The 16,140-nt window shown below is 59.1% G+C and overlaps 3 protein-coding genes across 3 annotated transcripts; 2 read left to right on the top strand and 1 right to left on the bottom strand.

Annotated features, from left to right (window-relative positions):
- Positions 1 to 1,683: 1,683 nt before the first annotated feature.
- Positions 1,684 to 2,976, bottom strand: KVR01_007411 (uncharacterized protein; the record flags this gene model as incomplete). Its single annotated transcript, XM_044787122.1, has 1 exon — positions 1,684 to 2,976. The coding sequence occupies exon 1, from the start codon at positions 2,128 to 2,130 to the stop codon at positions 1,684 to 1,686; it is 447 nt and encodes a 148-aa protein (XP_044643664.1). The 5' UTR covers positions 2,131 to 2,976.
- A 192-nt stretch (positions 2,977 to 3,168) lies between these two features.
- On the top strand, positions 3,169 to 10,798 carry KVR01_007210 (uncharacterized protein). Its single transcript, XM_044781956.1, has 5 exons — positions 3,169 to 5,665; positions 5,738 to 5,878; positions 5,943 to 6,845; positions 6,917 to 7,112; positions 7,172 to 10,798. The coding sequence occupies exons 1-5, from the start codon at positions 5,369 to 5,371 to the stop codon at positions 7,672 to 7,674; spliced, it is 2,040 nt and encodes a 679-aa protein (XP_044643463.1). The 5' UTR covers positions 3,169 to 5,368; the 3' UTR covers positions 7,675 to 10,798.
- A 1,836-nt stretch (positions 10,799 to 12,634) lies between these two features.
- Positions 12,635 to 14,988, top strand: KVR01_007239 (translation initiation factor eIF2B catalytic subunit epsilon; the record flags this gene model as incomplete). The annotated part of the gene is made up of 3 exons (XM_044785294.1): positions 12,635 to 12,733; positions 12,800 to 12,856; positions 12,928 to 14,988. 3 exons carry the CDS (start codon positions 12,635 to 12,637, stop codon positions 14,986 to 14,988), a joined length of 2,217 nt encoding a protein of 738 aa, XP_044643492.1.
- Positions 14,989 to 16,140: the final 1,152 nt, after the last annotated feature.

Here is a 16,140-nt window from a genome sequence, read left to right as displayed (position 1 = left end):
TTCTACTTTTGTTCTCATGTCTTATTTTTTGACGGTTGCGCTTTATGGTTCAAACGTTACTTTCTCTTGTCTGGTTCATCACGATGTTTCCAGCCAAACAAGTCCCAAAAGCGTCTGGCATTGGGTATACGATCGGCCACGACCATCATAAGTCCCCTAGCACCACTCCACGAGTAGCTCCCTCTAGCACAGCCTAGGACGTTTGAGCTTGCATTCTTGTTTCGATCAATGTGGATGGCTACACTGGAAACAAAAAGGTTATTTAGAGCCCTAACCCCTTGCGATCTGTCGATCTTCTTGGCCAGCAAACGCGGCACACACGGCAGGAAGCTTGGTGCCGACACGATGGCAAAACCAAGGCGCCGGGCGTTTTTTGTTTTGGATCCCGTGGCCGCCGCCGAGACGGCCGGCGGCGAATCGGGCGCCAACAGCACGCGAAGGCGGCCCTCCCGCCGCGGACGACCTATGCGGTCCAGCTCCGCAGAACCTTGCCGGCCCAGAATTAAAGGCTTGTCATTAAGAAGTGAACGCGTGGTAGAGTTGTGTCTATCCTGCGGGGAACCTAGCCTGCGTGCGTGGTTGCTTGCCCATGAAGCAAACCCATCACATCACCAAGCACACACTGCCTTGGCCGCAAATGGGTCGCGCCTCAACTGGCGGAGGGCTCTGGTTTCAGCTTGGGACACGTCTGAAATGCTTCTTGGGTCGTTGGCCGCCCGCGGAGATTCTGTTTCTAAACGTGCTGTGTGTGTGTGTGTGTGTGCGCGCGCGTGGTGGAGGGCTGTTTAAGCCCTCGACCGCCACTTGTCAGGGCGCATTGCGATGCCCCCGAAGTCGAAGCCGCTCGGCCACCGTGGGCCCATTCTGCCGCCGAGGGACAGGGTTGCCACTTTCCAAGAGTCAGTATGCCCCGAGTGGTGATATTCTCTCTTATGGCGGAGGCTCATTTGTGACCAGGGAGCCTCGCCCATATCGGATGCTCCCTTGGGACACCACTACTAAACCTTAAACGTGCATGGTGATATGTGGGAGAGGAGCCAAGTGGTGGACGGAGAGTCAGTCACCAGGGCGGCCAGGACGCGTATGCCTGGCGGTGATCCTCGAGCAGACAGACAGACATCCACGTAGGTTCGTGTCCGACGGGAGAAATGGCCAATCCCACGCTGAGCCTCCAGCCTACACACCGCATCGACGGGCATTGTGCACGAAGCCAGCTGGGACTATCGGCACCTGCTGTCTCGGGCCGAGAAACTTCAGCTCCTTGGCGGGAAGGAGACGGCGCGGGGGATGTGTCAGTTGGACGTCCGAATCGCCTCGGGCTTTGGGGCGGAAGGTTCCGCCCGGGTCTGACAGCGCAATGTGAGTGAGTGGCGCGAAGAATACGCAAAACAACAGCCACCGAGGGGGGTGATGGCACCCAGGCGGTGGTAGTAGTAGCGTAGTAGGGCAGGCTGGCAGGCGGGCTGAGACAGCCAACATCATACGCTTTTTCTGACCCCTGCGGGCCATGTGTCCTGCTGGAGGAAATGAGCATCTGTCGGTGGCCCCGGGCCCGAACAAGATTGGAAGTCTCCGAACCAGATCTGCACAGGACCGGATGGACGACTTCAGGAGCGGCTGCGGCTCTTTGCTGGGCGACGGGCGTGCGACCTCACCGCATGTCTGGCCCATGGCGTGAGAAGCTTATTGACGACGACCCTGTTGGAAGGAGCGTGTCAACCCGTTAGCCCGTGTCAACCAGGGACGGCTCGAGAGGCTCAGTGGTCGGTGGTCGGGAAAGGGGGTTAGCCATGGGAAGGGGGAAACGATAGGGCAGGGCAGGGCAGGGCACGGATGGCCAGGCAGCCAGGATGGCCACCTGGGCTGCTGGGGAGTAGACAGACGGCTCAAACAACAAGGCCCTTGCGGCAGCAGGCAGCTTGCCATCCCAAGTACGGAGTACCGCCAGGGCGATTGAGAGATCTCGAGGTCTAGATCGCCTTGGACCACCTGGAGGGCGAACGGGTCCCATTCCGGGAAGCGTGCCTGGGCGGGCTGCGATTCGCTTAAGCTTTGCAAGTCAGGGACCTTGGATGTTCCCGTGGAAAGGTCTAGACCACCAGGGGGAAAACGTGGGGAGCACACTTGCATATGTACAAGATGGCAGCCATGTCGCTGTCGCCGACCGCTTGGGTTTTGGGTTTTGGGTTTCTCTTCGCGGCTGTTGCTACTGCTGCGGATGCTGGAGCAGGAGGACAAGGAGAAGGGCGACGGATCGAGACCTTACCAAGCCATTGAACCGAGGGCACCCCTTCCGATCAGCCAACAACAACGCCCCCACGCCCATGCCTGGGAGAAGAACCACGGCATGGGTAAATGAGCATCCGCTTGATTAACCGGGCACGGGTGATGCCACTTCCTGATGATGTGTGAGGGCATTCCCGGCAGCTGGTTAGAGTTCATGATCGCCAGAGACAATGGCCAGCAAGGGCCCAATGAGGCGACACACCACCAAGGCAGTCTGGTCTCGGAAGTAGTGGGAGCTTAGGCACGACGGGACTTGGGCTGTATCCGTACTATAGCAGAGGCGGCCCCATGGTCGCAGTAAGTCAGTCTGTCTGTCATCTGACAGTGGCTAGTAGATAACAACTCTGCCACCCCGACTGCTCGGCACAGCTCCCGGTCAGCTGAGACCCGATCCGCCCAGCGTGGTTGTGTGTGCCACATACACAGTACCTTTGGCGTGCAGGTGGTAGGCAGCTGATATTGGGCCAGGTACAGTGCGGGCTGGCTGGACGGGTGCTGCCGAGGGGACAAGCAGATACACAGCAGTCTACTCCGCTCAGTACAATAGCGAGAGCGAGACCACAGGAAAAGGAGAGGCCGGGCGGATTGGTGCCAGTAGAAACCGCAGGACTGGAGCTGGCTACGTAATAGGGCAGGGTGGAGCCAAGATGTGCCGCAGATTGATCCAGGAAAAAAGCCAGAGGGGGAGGGGCATGAGCAGAGGAGCAGAGGAGGAGCAGGAGGAGGAAGGAGGAGGGCGATGGAAGATGGGAGGCCACTATCTGGTGATCGTCGTCAATCTCCCCCTAAATGAGGCACGACAAGCCAAGTTCGTGGTAAGAAGATCCTTTAACCCACCCCCACCGCCTCGGACCCTAACCATTTTTCATCCACCTTCTTTCGTTCTTTCTTTGATTGTTTCTTTCTCTCTGGCTGCCACCGTGCCACCTCCTCGTATCCTCTCCTCCCCTTCCGCTCCCCGTCTGTGTGTCTCCTGTCTGTGTGCCAGATTGACTGCCAGACTCCCAGTATAAGCAAGGGTGAGTCTGCCTGCGTGCCTGCGTGCCTGTGTGTCTGTGTGTCTGCGGGACGGCGACTTGTCTTCCAGAAGCGCACGCACATGCAAGAAATGCAGCAACACACGGGTTCGACGGGCTGGCCCAAGAGTCAGCGTCGCAACACATGAGGAAATAAAAGATAGAAACAGATCCAGCCTCCACCCTTGTAGAAACGAGGCCATGGCATTGAGCGGTTTGATGTTCGTTGGACCTGCTCGAGTCGTTTGCGGTTGTTTTGAGTTCTTGTGCAGTTTCGGGGCTGGGAGGAGAGTGAGTGAGGCAGCAGAGGCCACCTACCCCATCGGGCAAGCCCCCGAGCCCATGAGTTCCCAGGCTAACACTCTTGGGGCGACAGGGGGCGTCCCCCATCCCTCCGCCGCTACCCGGCCACACAACCTGGCCCCACGGCGAGGCGGCGGGCAGGCGGGCGGGCGGGCAGGCGGGCAGCTTCCTTGAGCGCCTCGCCTGGCCGTGCTGGCCCATGCTGGGCTGTCCCCTGTCATAGTCTGTGGGTGCCACTGGGGTGGATGACGGAGTGGCAGAAGTGGGCGGGCAGGTGGGCTGCAGTCATCAGCGGCAACACTGACAGGCCCTGCCCGGCCTGCAGGGCCCCAATGCCCAAGTCCCAAGTCCCAAGTCCCAGCTGGCTTACAAGTTAACATACGGTGCGGTGCGTTGGCTGCCGTGCAGCCGGGCCCAGCGTTGGTACGGGGCACGGAATAGGTACCTCGGTGGCGGCGCGGAATTGTCAGTCTGGACAAGGTACCGGGCCCTTCCCTCCTGTCTCTTCTGCTCCTCCTGTGGCCGCCTCCTCTGCCAATCCACTCTTGCTCTTGCTGTCTTGTCTGTCTCTCTCTGATCCTGATCACATCCCGGCCCCCCCACCCCCCCAATCAGCAGCCACCAGCAGTGCGTGCGAGCAGCAGAGTGCCCAATGCGACAGCCAGACTGGGCCGGTCCTGTTCGTCACTTTCCAACCTCGTCCGCCCGTCTCCCTGACCTTGGAACCTTGGACAGCACCTCCCTCACCCTTGTTGGCCTGGTTTGTCCTGCTTGTATGATTTTATCCGACCTCGTCTGATTTGGCTTTGCCATTCGAGCCCCATTGGGATCATGCCGCTCTGGGCAGAGTCACTCTTCCTCGGGTCTCACTCTGCCTTGGCCGTGCTTGCCAGTTCTTTTGCGTCTGCATCCGCACCTGCACCCGCGCACCCTGCTGCACCTTAACTGCACCTTAACATTAGCTGCACCTGCACCTTCCAGCTCTTAACAGATTGAGTTGCGTCTCTCGTATCCATATTGTTAGACTATAGCGGCCCCCTCCCAAATCTGCCACCAGATCCACGTCCTCTCCTTCCAGCACGAGGCAGCCCCGAAAAAGCTCTTTCTCCGGCTTCCAGCAGCAGTCGACCACATTCCTGACTGTCCCACTGACTGGGCCCCAACCCAAAGTCGAACCCGTCTCCCCCAAAGCACTCCGGCCCACGAGCGGCCTCGACGTTCTGGCCTCGCCTGTTCCATAAAGACGGACGTACGCACGCCCGCCCGCCCGCACGCACGCACACCCGCCCACTCGCCCACTCGCCCACTCGCCCACTCGCTCCCTCACACAGGCACCGTACCGCACCGCGCCGACGCACTACCTGTCACAACGCCCGCGATCCCCCCGAACACCCGCCGCCAACCTTCCCCGCTGCAGCGGCTGGCCCTCGATTACGTACCCGCTCCAGTCCACCACAACCTGGAATCCGCCTCAACCACAACGCCCATCGCCTCGACAGCAAACCGCGAATTGACTTCGCGCGCGCACACCCATCGCATACTGCAGAGCTCCACCGCCCCCGCTCTGCCCGCGGCGATTGCCATCCCATCCCAAAAGTCTTCTTACCTGGCCGGGCTATGGTCTAAGGCACCAGGTCCGCAGGATCTCAAATACCTGCCTCGAAAGAAGGGCGGGCTACAACATCTCTTTCTTTCTCTCTCTCTCTTATACACACACACACACACACACCTTTACCTGAGGTCCCCCGGACGCTGGCAACGACATGCCGCCCGAAGGCGACATGGCTGCGCAGACGGGAGGAAGTAACTCCAGCGACTTTGTGAGTTCTGGCCCGAGAACCCCATTTCCCCTCAGTCCTTTGATCTCGCCCGGGTCGCAGGACTGGCCCCAAGCTTCGGCGCTGACATCACCACCAGGTTCGCAAGCTCTACAAGTATGCCCTGCCCCTTCCATGCCGCGATGCGCCAAGGCTAACCCGGGACGAAGGATGCTGGAAGACCCCCAATATGCATCGGTCGTTCGATGGGGAAATGAGGGCGACAGTTTCGTTGTTCTTGAGGTACGATCCAACAACCCAACAACCTTGGCCTGACGCATGGTGGACGGCGCTAAGCGAGAATGCGGTGAGCAGAACGAGAAGTTCACAAAAACAATATTGCCAAAGCACTTCAAGCACAGCAACTTTGCCAGCTTTGTCCGCCAGTTAAACAAATATGACTTTCACAAGGTCCGACAAAACGAGGAGAACGGCCAATCCCCATATGGCCCGCAGGTAGGTGCCACCGCCTTGTGTGGTCCTGGGAGGATACCCCGCGGCTCACATCGTCTCTCTGCAGGCCTGGGAGTTCAAGCACCCCGAGTTCCGCATGGACCAGAAGCACAACCTCGACAATATCCGCCGCAAGGCGCCCGCGCCCAGGAAGGCGCAACCTACCGAGGAGGCCTTCCCCGCTAACCAGCAGGTCGCGCTCCTGAGCGAGACCCTGAACGCGACCCAGCATCAGGTCCAGCAGCTGCAGGAGAACTACTTCACCCTGGCCCAGTCCAACAAGGTACTGATAGATGAAATAACATCCCTCAAGAAAACCCTCAACATGACGACCCAGGTCAATCATGAGCTGCTCAACCACCTCACTAGTCTCGATGAACGTAGGCGCAGTAGCCGGCACTCGGCGCACTCGAACCATTCCGGCCAGGCCTCGGCCAACTTCCACAACGGCACCCTGGGCGTCCTACCTGATGGCAACGACGAGCCCTCGGCCGAGCTGCGCAGGGCCCGCGAGCTCATGACCGGCATCGAGCCTGACCCCGTCGCAGATCGCGCCTTCCACCGCCTGTCCATGGCCTGGCAGACGCAGACGCCCCCGGACTCGGCGAGCTCGCAGGTCGCCATGTACCCCCAGCCCAGCTCGGCCGCCGCCGCCGCCGCCGCCGCTATGCCGGCCGCCATGATGCATAACCCCTTCGTCGAGGACCCGCGGCACCTGGTGTATCCCGTGGGACAGACAGTCGGTATCGATCCCTTCCATCCAGACCATATTCAACACGTTCCCTATTTTGTTAATCAGAGCGGTCCTTCAGAGGCTCCGGCACAAATAACACCCTCGTCAGGCAAAGACATGGACACGTCGCTGTGGGGGCCCAAGAAACCACGCATCTTCCTCGTCGAGGACGACAAAACGTGTTCCCGGATAGGCTCCAAGTTCTTGTCCCAGGTCGAGTGCTCTGTCGAGGTTGCAGTAAGCAGCACCCCCCCCCCCTCGTCCCAGCAGACCAGATAAAAAAAAAAGGCATCTGACAAGACCTGCAGCGAGACGGCGAGGAGGCATCAAATAAGATCAACAACGATCCCGAACGGTTTGACCTCATCTTCATGGACATCATCATGCCCAACTGCGACGGAATCTCGGCGACGGTTTACATTAGGGCTGTAAACTCGCAGGTGCCCATCATCGCGATGACGTCCAACATCCGCCAGGAGGACATCTCGAGCTATTACAGCTGGGGTAAGCACTGACTTGCCCGTGCTGCTGCGGCCTGGGGGGCTCATCTGACAATGTCACAGGAATGAACGGCGTGCTGGCGAAACCCTTCACCAAGGACGGGATGATCCGGATCCTGAAGCAGCATCTCCGGCACCTGCTCAAGAACCCTGCGGCCGCAGACGTGGAGCCCAACGGAGTCGCCCCCGTGCCAGTGCCTTCGGGCTCGACGCCCTCATATTCAGGTATGCCATCCGGAACCATGTCGACGGCGGGGAGTACCGTCAAGTTCGAATCCGGGACCCCAATCCAGTCTCCAGCAACGACCGGCTCCTGGCACTCGCCTGGCCAGCAATTAGCTCACGCGTCACCAAACCTAGATGCCGGAGGATACATGACGGCCGGTGGCGGCGTCAGCGGGCCCCAGATGGTCTTGACACCCGGGGCCATGCATCGAGGCGGGTTCACCCAACAGGTCGGCACACCACCCATCCAGCAGCGAATGCCCGACAGCATGGGAGACGAGCGGCCGGAGAAAAGACAACGAATGTACGGGCCCGGTCCCGGAGGATACATGCAACAATAACAACGCCGATCCTGCTCGGATTAGGATCCGTCCTTGAGTATAGAAGCCGGCGCAGCGCGCGGTACAGACTGGCCGCCGGGAGATATCCGGCTGGTCCCTTGTGAGAGACGCAACAGACCTTCGTGTTGTCGCCATAGAGTGTTGTCGGTTCGGGGCATTCGCGCCTGCCCCCCAGATAAGGATAAAAAAAGATACCATTCATATTTGGAGTGCCTGCTTAGGCGCCCGTCTTTCTTGAGAAGCCGGTTTCGGGGTAGTCTTTCCTTCTTGTTTCCTTTGGGTTGGGCATCTTGATCATCGTGGCGAACAAACGGTAGCCATACGCATATGATATAACGGAGTTCAATGGTTGGCTGGGACCGACGGCGTTTCTCGGGGCTTCTTCGCTTCTCTCGTCCTCACCACCGCTTTCACTCGATCGTTGTCGTTAGAATGGCGCTGAGGTACCTTTCGTCATCCTTTTTCATCGCAGACTGCTGTGTTGCTAGTAGTAGTATGTGGGGCGGGGACGTCTATCAGAACGAACCCGCCTCCGCAGCGATCAGTGCAGGTGGGGTGCGCGACTTGTTCTCTCCTCTTGGAGATAGGGGGAATGAGCAGTTTTATACTTGCGTATGCATGGCATCCTTTGGTGATTTGGGGGGACGATAAGACCAGACAAGAAGTCCCCAAAGAAAAAAGATGATGGTCAGCTTTTCCAAACGCGCTCTCTCTCTTAATCTTTTGGCAAGTTCCGGGACACATAATGAGAAACGTCACAATGAGTTGAGGCGCACATGAATCGGTGACTTGCTGGCTTGGTCGGACTCTCGTCGGTCTAGTGACCGCTGCCACTGCTGAGTGATCGCGCTTGGCTCTGTTGTGGTGCTCGAATCGATCGTAGGTAGGGTAGGTGCTGTACCGGTCGTCCCTTCGGTCCCCCCACTGAGTGTCGATGGGAGTGCTGATAGCTCGGGGGTGGCCACAGATGCGAGTGTATGCCATTGGGAGACGATGCATGCTTGGCGAACCATCGAGGTCAGTGTCCTCTTCCTTCCTCGTCTTCCTCGAGCGCATCTATTTCTCGCGTTAGGTTCGCACCGAGCCAACACGGCGAGGTAGTGTCCGCAAGGCGAAGTCCGTCGTCTCATATGAATCCCTCAATCCCGTCATGATTCCAGGTCGAATTCGGTTGCAAGGCTCCCACAGTGGTAAGGGTAAGGGCGTGTGCGCTTTTCTCTGTCGCTCTCTGTGCGTGTCTGTGTGTGCGCTGGCGCGTATATGTCTCTACTGGCCGAGCAAGTCTTTCCAATTCATGTCCACCTTCGCCTCTCGTCATTCACATTCAGCTTAGTCGTGCGTGGTCGATGAGCTGCGAGACCGGGTGTCTGTGGAGTTGCCAGTGAGTGTGGCCCAGGTGGGACCCGTCGTAACTAGGAGAGAGGTCCAGGAAGCCGGGACACGAGAAGCAGCTGGTGGGGACAAGGCGGGACAAGGATTGTTGATGGCCACGCGCGAACAGTCATCGGTCAGAGATGTGTGCACTGATGGCTGCGTGTGACGGTCGAGTAACCGGTGAGTGATGCTGTGAGTGTTGGCGTCCGGGGGGCAGTGCTAGGACAACATGGACCTGAGATGGAAGTGGAATCGCAAGTTGGACAAGACAGTGGTGATGAAGGACGGATGGGTGCGAGAGTGGATCTATAATGTCGTGCTGGTTTTACCAACGGTCAGTTGCCAACAAAGCGAACCACTTCCCCACGGCCTGGCTCACTGCAACCGCTTGTTGCCTGGGGAGTGATAGATCCCGGGGCAATACTCCGGACCGCTTGGGGTCGCCTGGTAGAAATATCCAGTGAGTCGCCGGAGGGAGGTCAAAGCCTAAGCCCCACAAGGATCCGGGAGATGCTGGTTCTGGCACCTTCCTTCGCGCCGGGGGACATGTAGCCCTGTCCGCCATGGGTCGAGAGTCGGCAGTGCCAACCCCCCGAGCGAGCCAGCGAGTGACATCTGAGGACCAGGAAGGGATCTCTGACCGAGCGGAGCGGAGGCAGGGGGGGTGGGGTGAGAGGGCTGGGTGGGTTTCGGGGCTGCCCTTCTTTTCAACATCCAGGCCAGGGTATCGACTCAGGCAGCCAGTCTGTGGGCATCCGTGATCGCAGACGGAGAGACAGCCAGATGGCCGTGAGTTGGGATGAGAGTTATGGGACGGGGGGGGGGGGAGGAGGAGGGAAGGACCAGAATAATAACGAGTGGTGAGTTGCGCATACACAGCGAGAAGGGAAAGCAGTGGAGAGTCAGTTGGCCAGCCAGGTCAGCACGGAAGAATGATGGGGTCCGCCGCGGAGCCCCCAGACCTCCTCAAGGGGCCCCGGCGAGAACCAGAGGGGTGAGGCAAACCTCACAAAGTTTCATTGCACCGGCAGCTGAGAAGGGGGGTGAGGGTACGGCGGGCGGACTTAAATATGAGCAGCGGGTGGGCGGGAAAGTGTGTGTTCCTGAAGCGTTCGGGACCAACGCTCCCCCCCCCCTCCCCTCCGTTTTCTTTCTGCCCTGCTGATGGTTACATTGGACCACAAAACGGGGCCGTCATGTCTCCCGAAGTCGAATGCCGTGGGCTAGACCAGAGTGGACAGTCCATAAGATACCATAAGATGCCAGTGAAGCAACAGACCAGCAAAAAAAAATAAAAAGAAGGAGAGAAAAAGGAAAAGACAAAATGGGTCTGGGCCTGTCAGGACCGGCGCCGTTGGAGCTAGGACGGTCTGGGGGGAGGGGGGGAATATGGTCATAAGTTGCGCCTCGTCATCCCGCGGACGGGGAAGGGACCAGATATTGCAGGCAGGGCTGGATGGATGGCTGGACCGGCAGACTTGGGCTTGGGGCTACGAGATCCAGACCTCTGCCTCGTGTCGCGCCTTCTGTGTTTGTGTGTCTGTCTACCCGTCCGGCCCCAGCTGGATTGTCGAATCAGGAGGCCGTGTTGGGCCGGCCAGGAGCCCAGAGAGGTAATGACCAGGGCCCAGACTGCCATGGACCTCTTGGGACCGCTCCACACCCTGCAGCTTGACTCTGCATGGATGATGCGGCTTCCCGTGGCTCGCAAGAACCCTCTCTGCCTCACGGGGGATAAACCTTCCCTTGCGACAAACTCCCTCCGTCTCGGCTATGGCTGGCCGGGTGGCTGACCTCGTTGGGAGGAGGAGGAGGAGGAGGAGGAGGAGGGGGAGGGGAGAGAAGAATCAAGAGAGACACGGCCGGGCCCAGACGCACAATATAGTAGACTACAGACACTATACCCAAGCACGCAGTCCATCTAGTAGGTAGGGACCTGAGTACATAGGTACCTAAGTAGATACGTACTGTGGTACGTACTTAAGTAGATACTGAAGAGCATAGTAATACATATACGCCCTACCCTGTAGGCCTATCTAGGACTACCTACCTACTACGTATTACAAGTACTCCGTAGGGTCAGTACCTACCAGCCTAGGTAGATAAGACGGGCCGGGTCCATAAGGCAGGACAGACGGACAAGTGGGCCAACCAAGCGAACTGGTCGTAGTTGAACTGGAATGATACCCCGGGACGGGAGTCACTAGCCTTTCAAAGGACGCTAGTACATAGTATGCCAAAGGTCTCGGCTGTGACTGCCAGTGCTGACAGCCGAGCGGACGGGCTGACGGCGCCCTGGCAGCCTGGACGGGGTTGATAAGCGGCAGGGCGACGACAGGGCGGGTGTTTTGAAACTTGAGTCGTGTGTTTGGAAAGCATCTCAATCTACCCAAGTATGTACATACACTAGACTACTTATTATCAGACTACTGTGTACACAGCCAGACTGCCAGACAGCACACACCAGATGATGCCCAGAAGTGCCAGTGCCAGTCTTGCCAGTCTCGAGGCGCCCTCTCTCGGTTCGACCCAGCCGCGGGATCCCTGCCGCGACCTGCTCCTGGCAGGCGTGTGAGCGGGTGCATCTCCGCCTTGGACTGGGGCTGCCGGGCCAGACAAGGATGGCCGCAGGGTCTGGAAGAGTCGATGGGTTACAGACCCGAGATCCAGACTGTCAGTGTCAGGCCAGGCAGGCCAGGCCAGCTCTTGTCCGTTGCACCCTCCGAATGAATGCCGCCTGGGGACTGGCTTGGCCACGGACTTTTCCGGTCTGTGTGTCTTTTGTCCTTCGAGAAGGCATCACGGCATGATGTTCCATCACCAACATCGGCCCAGGCTGCGGCACCACCCACCCGCTCACCCTGCCGCCTCCTAACCAAGATCTATGCTGTTTGGGTGATTAGATTAAATAGATGTCGTGAACCGCCAATATACAGACAGCGCGGGTAGTTGGCGCGCCCAGTCGGTCTCGACCATTGCACCGTGGTGGGCTGGCTGAGACAGCGCACAATTTGCCCGAGACAGCCAGGAGAAGGGACCAGAAGGGACGTATGTCCGTGGTACGGCATCGACGAGATCATAGATACCGTGTAGGCAGACATTGTGCTCCTCAGCATCGCCAGGGATGGTGCAGGTTGCCGCCCACGCCCTGGCCCAGCATACATACATACCACCTGACTGACCGGGCATGCTTCGTCACCGTATCTCCTCTGGCCAGGTGTACTTCGTAGATACCAGCCGGATACCGAATGGACAATAAATCATGAGGTCGACGAGGTCGAGGGAGCTCGCACGAGGCTAAGGAATGCGATCTGGCTGTGATTGGCCTGGAGCTCTCTGGCCCCTGCCATGGCCCTGGCGGGCTGGGCGGGACGGCACACCTTGCCCCGCCTTGCCCGCCTACTTTTTTGCCCTCCCTTTTTGGGCGTTGAGTCACTCGAGGCTGCAAGGGAACATGCACACCCTACAGCCTCAGAGCCTTCGGACAATGACGTGCGCCTCAATTTGACTTTTTGCCAGTCTCTGCTGATCCGTGCCTGCCCCCCGACACCACCCATCGTCTCTACCGCCGCCCACATCACCAGCCATGTCCCAGAAAGGCGGCAAGGGTGCCGCAGCCAAGGGCAAGAAGCCCGGTGGCAAGGCTGGAGCAGACGACAAGCGCGAAGATGCCCTCCAGGCAGTTGTGCGTACACACATACATACATACACGTCCTCCTCGGCTTGCATCTGCCGCTGACGCCCGACCCAGGTTCTCGCAGACTACTTCCAGGACAGATTCGTCCCCTTCACACATGAGAAGCCGAGAGTGAGCAGCACCGCACCCGCCTCCCCTTCTTGCCTGCTGCCCGCCCACGCTGACCCTGCCCCGCTGCCCAGTGCCTCCTGCCACTGGCCAACACCCCCCTGATTGAGTATACACTCGAGTTCCTGGACATGAACGGGGTGGAGGATGTCATCATCTACACCGGAAACCACACCGACCAGATCGAGAGCTACATCAACGAACACCCCCGGTGGAGCCCCGCCAGCAAGATGAACCCCTTCGCCTCCCTCGAGTTCATACGGGTCTCGGATGCCAGCTCCGTCGGCGACTTCCTCCGCGACCTCGACGGCCGAGGCCTGGTCTCGGGCGACTTCATCCTGGTCCACGGCGACTGTGTTGCCAACATCCAGCTGGATGCCGCCCTCGCTGCGCACAAGGCCAGGCGCGAGGCGAACCGGGACAACATCATGACCGTCGTGCTCAGAGATGGCGGCCTGAGCCCGCACCGCACCAAGCCCAAGCCCTTCACCCCCATCTTTGCCATCGAGTCCGGCACGAACCGGTGTCTGCATTACGAGGAGATGAACCCCTTGCAGAGCGACCATTACGCCATCCTGGACCCCGCAATCTTCGAGCACGACGCATTTGAGATCAGGACCGACCTGATCGACCCCGGCATCGATATCTGCACGCCGGACGTGCTCGCCTTGTGGTCAGAGAGCTTTGACTACGAGCTGCCCCGGAAGAACTTCCTGCACGGTGTCCTGAAGGACTGGGAGCTCAATGGCAAACAGATATTTGCACACGTCGTGGACGAGGGCTACGCCGCAAGGGCCAACAGCCTACAGATGTACGACTCCATCACGCGGGATGTTCTTGGCGGCTGGACATTCCCCTTTGTGCCAGACTCAAACCTGGTGTCGGGCCACTCATATGTCAGGACCGCAGGAGGCGTATGCCGGGAGAAGGGGGTCAAGCTCGAGTCGGACACATTCGCCTCGAAGTCGGTGTTTGGCAGCAGGGTCACTGTGTCCAGTGGCAGCAAGGTGACCAACAGCGTCATCGGGAGGCGGTGCTTCATCGGCAAGAATGTCACCATCGAGGACAGCTACATATGGGACGATGCAACCATCGAGGACGGCACGACTGTGACGCGTTCAATGATCGGCGAATCGGTCACTGTGGGCAAAAATTGCAGCATCGGCGCAGGTTCGATAATATCGAACGGCGTCATCATCGGTGATGACATCTCGGTTGCACCATCAACAGTCTTGTCGGTCCTCACACATGAGAAGAAGCCCGTAAAGAACGACACCAAGCTGCTCGGGCCAAAGGGCAAGGGCGCGGTCTACGTGTACGAGGACGAGGACGAGGACGAGGACGACAGCGACCCGTCGGACCCGTCACAGCTCCAACGACCCCTCATCTACTCGACCGAAAAGTTCAACATCTCCACGTCATCCGTCTCCACGCTCTCCTCAGAAATCGATTCAGACTCGGAAGACGACGAGCCGGCCGCCGCCGCAGACCCAATCCAACGGCAACGCCTCTCCTCCTTTGCCTCTGACGACTCGGGGTCCGGCCAGAGCAAGGCAGCCTTCCACAAGGAGGCTGTCAACGGGCTCCTCGACGCTCTCCGGGGCGAAGAGAACGACTTCGACGGCGCAAAACTCGAGTTTATGGGCCTGCGTCTCAGCCAGGACGCGTCCGATACATCGGTACGGCGGGCGGTGGCCTCGGCGTTCGTGCGGCGGGCCGCGGAGCTCCTGAAGCCCGGCCACGGCGGGCCCCTGGAGCCCTCCAAGGCGGCGGAGCAGGCCGTCGCCTCTAAGACGGGCACGGCCAAGTTCCTGCGCGAGGTGGGCGTCGGCAGCGGCAGCGTGGACGAGCAGGTCGAGTTCGTCCTGGCGCTCCAGAAGGCGCTCGTGGGTCACGGCGAGCTCGAGACCCTGCGCGCGGGCACCCTGCTCGCCGCGATGCTCCAGCAGATGTACAACGAGGACGTCGTCGAGGAGGACGGCATCCTGGCCTGGTGGGCCGACAGCCGTGCTGCCGAGGGCGAGAGCATGGGTGTTGTACGAGGCAGGTGCAAGGTGCTTGTTGACTGGCTGGAGGAGGCGGACAGCGACGACGACGATGATGATGATGACGACGAGGACGAGGACAGCGACTAGGAGATACTGGAATCGCCATGATGGTTGAATGGGGTGGATCGCACTACTTGCTATGAGGAAGAAGTCACCATCGTCACATTGTTACGCACCTTAGACAGCAGACAGTCTCAGATGACTTAGAAGACCATAGGGAATATCCCACAAGATGTCAGCCCACGAGACGCTGTTTGGTGCAGGACCGCGACATGGGGTGTTACTACTGGAAGATATTCTCCTATAATAGTTTACCCCGGGTGAGCTCGTCCTTTGGGAGGGTATCAGCCATGTAGGACTACAATGTGTTGGTCTATCAAAGGCTGCTCCACAGGAACTCGCCAATTGAGAGGCAGCCCGCGAGAAACAGGCTTACAGGCGACGAGCCCCGTCATTGGGAAATTCAGGCCAGGCTCAATCTTCAACTTCGAAACCTGGATCCAGTATCATGGTGCCACAGGTCGAAAGAAGGAACGCAGAGACGAAAGGTTATGTCAAATCGAGGCTACGTGTACAATGTCTCGCTCGCTCAATAGCGACCTCTAACTCGATGCCGTTGGACCTCGTACAGTGGATGATGTTATCTCTGCGACCACAAGAAATCCTCATCCAGCCTCCCGCGACGGGGCCAGCAATGTAACATCTGCTTCCTGAAAAGGGGGTATGCCCTCCTGTTCCACCTACACCGACCAATGACCTCTCGCGTTGGCCTCCCCCACACCCTTCTCCGTCTGCCTACCATAAGCCCGGCGAGCCGGCTAACATCGCCGTGGGCCTGTCCAGACGAAACCGGCACGAGCAAGCGTGCTTTGTGTATATACTCTTGCATGATGATTTCCCCAGCCCACTTTCCGCAGCATTAACTTCAAAGGCAATCATAGAGGACAAATAATATCCATGCAGCGCCTAGCAATAGCGCACCAGGCAGAGGCCATCGCTCAATAAAAGCTTATCAGGTCCGCTGCCTCTGGGGCGTCGTCCAGCATGTTGTCGGCGTGGGCGGACGCCCAGACAGCGCGGCTCCGAGGGCGCTGTGTGGACCGCGAGGACGAGACATGGGCCCAGTTGCCAGAGCGGTCCAGCATACTCAGGTACATCCTGTGCGTGATTTCCATGACGCGCTCGACACCAGCGGCCTCGGCCGCAGCCACGAGGCTCGTATCCGTGCTTCTCTTTCGG

This window comes from Diaporthe batatas (genome assembly GCF_019321695.1).
Source record: "Diaporthe batatas strain CRI 302-4 chromosome Unknown Contig00008, whole genome shotgun sequence".
NCBI classification, from domain to species: domain Eukaryota; kingdom Fungi; phylum Ascomycota; class Sordariomycetes; order Diaporthales; family Diaporthaceae; genus Diaporthe; species Diaporthe batatas.
This window is presented reverse-complemented; position numbering and strand designations above follow the sequence as displayed.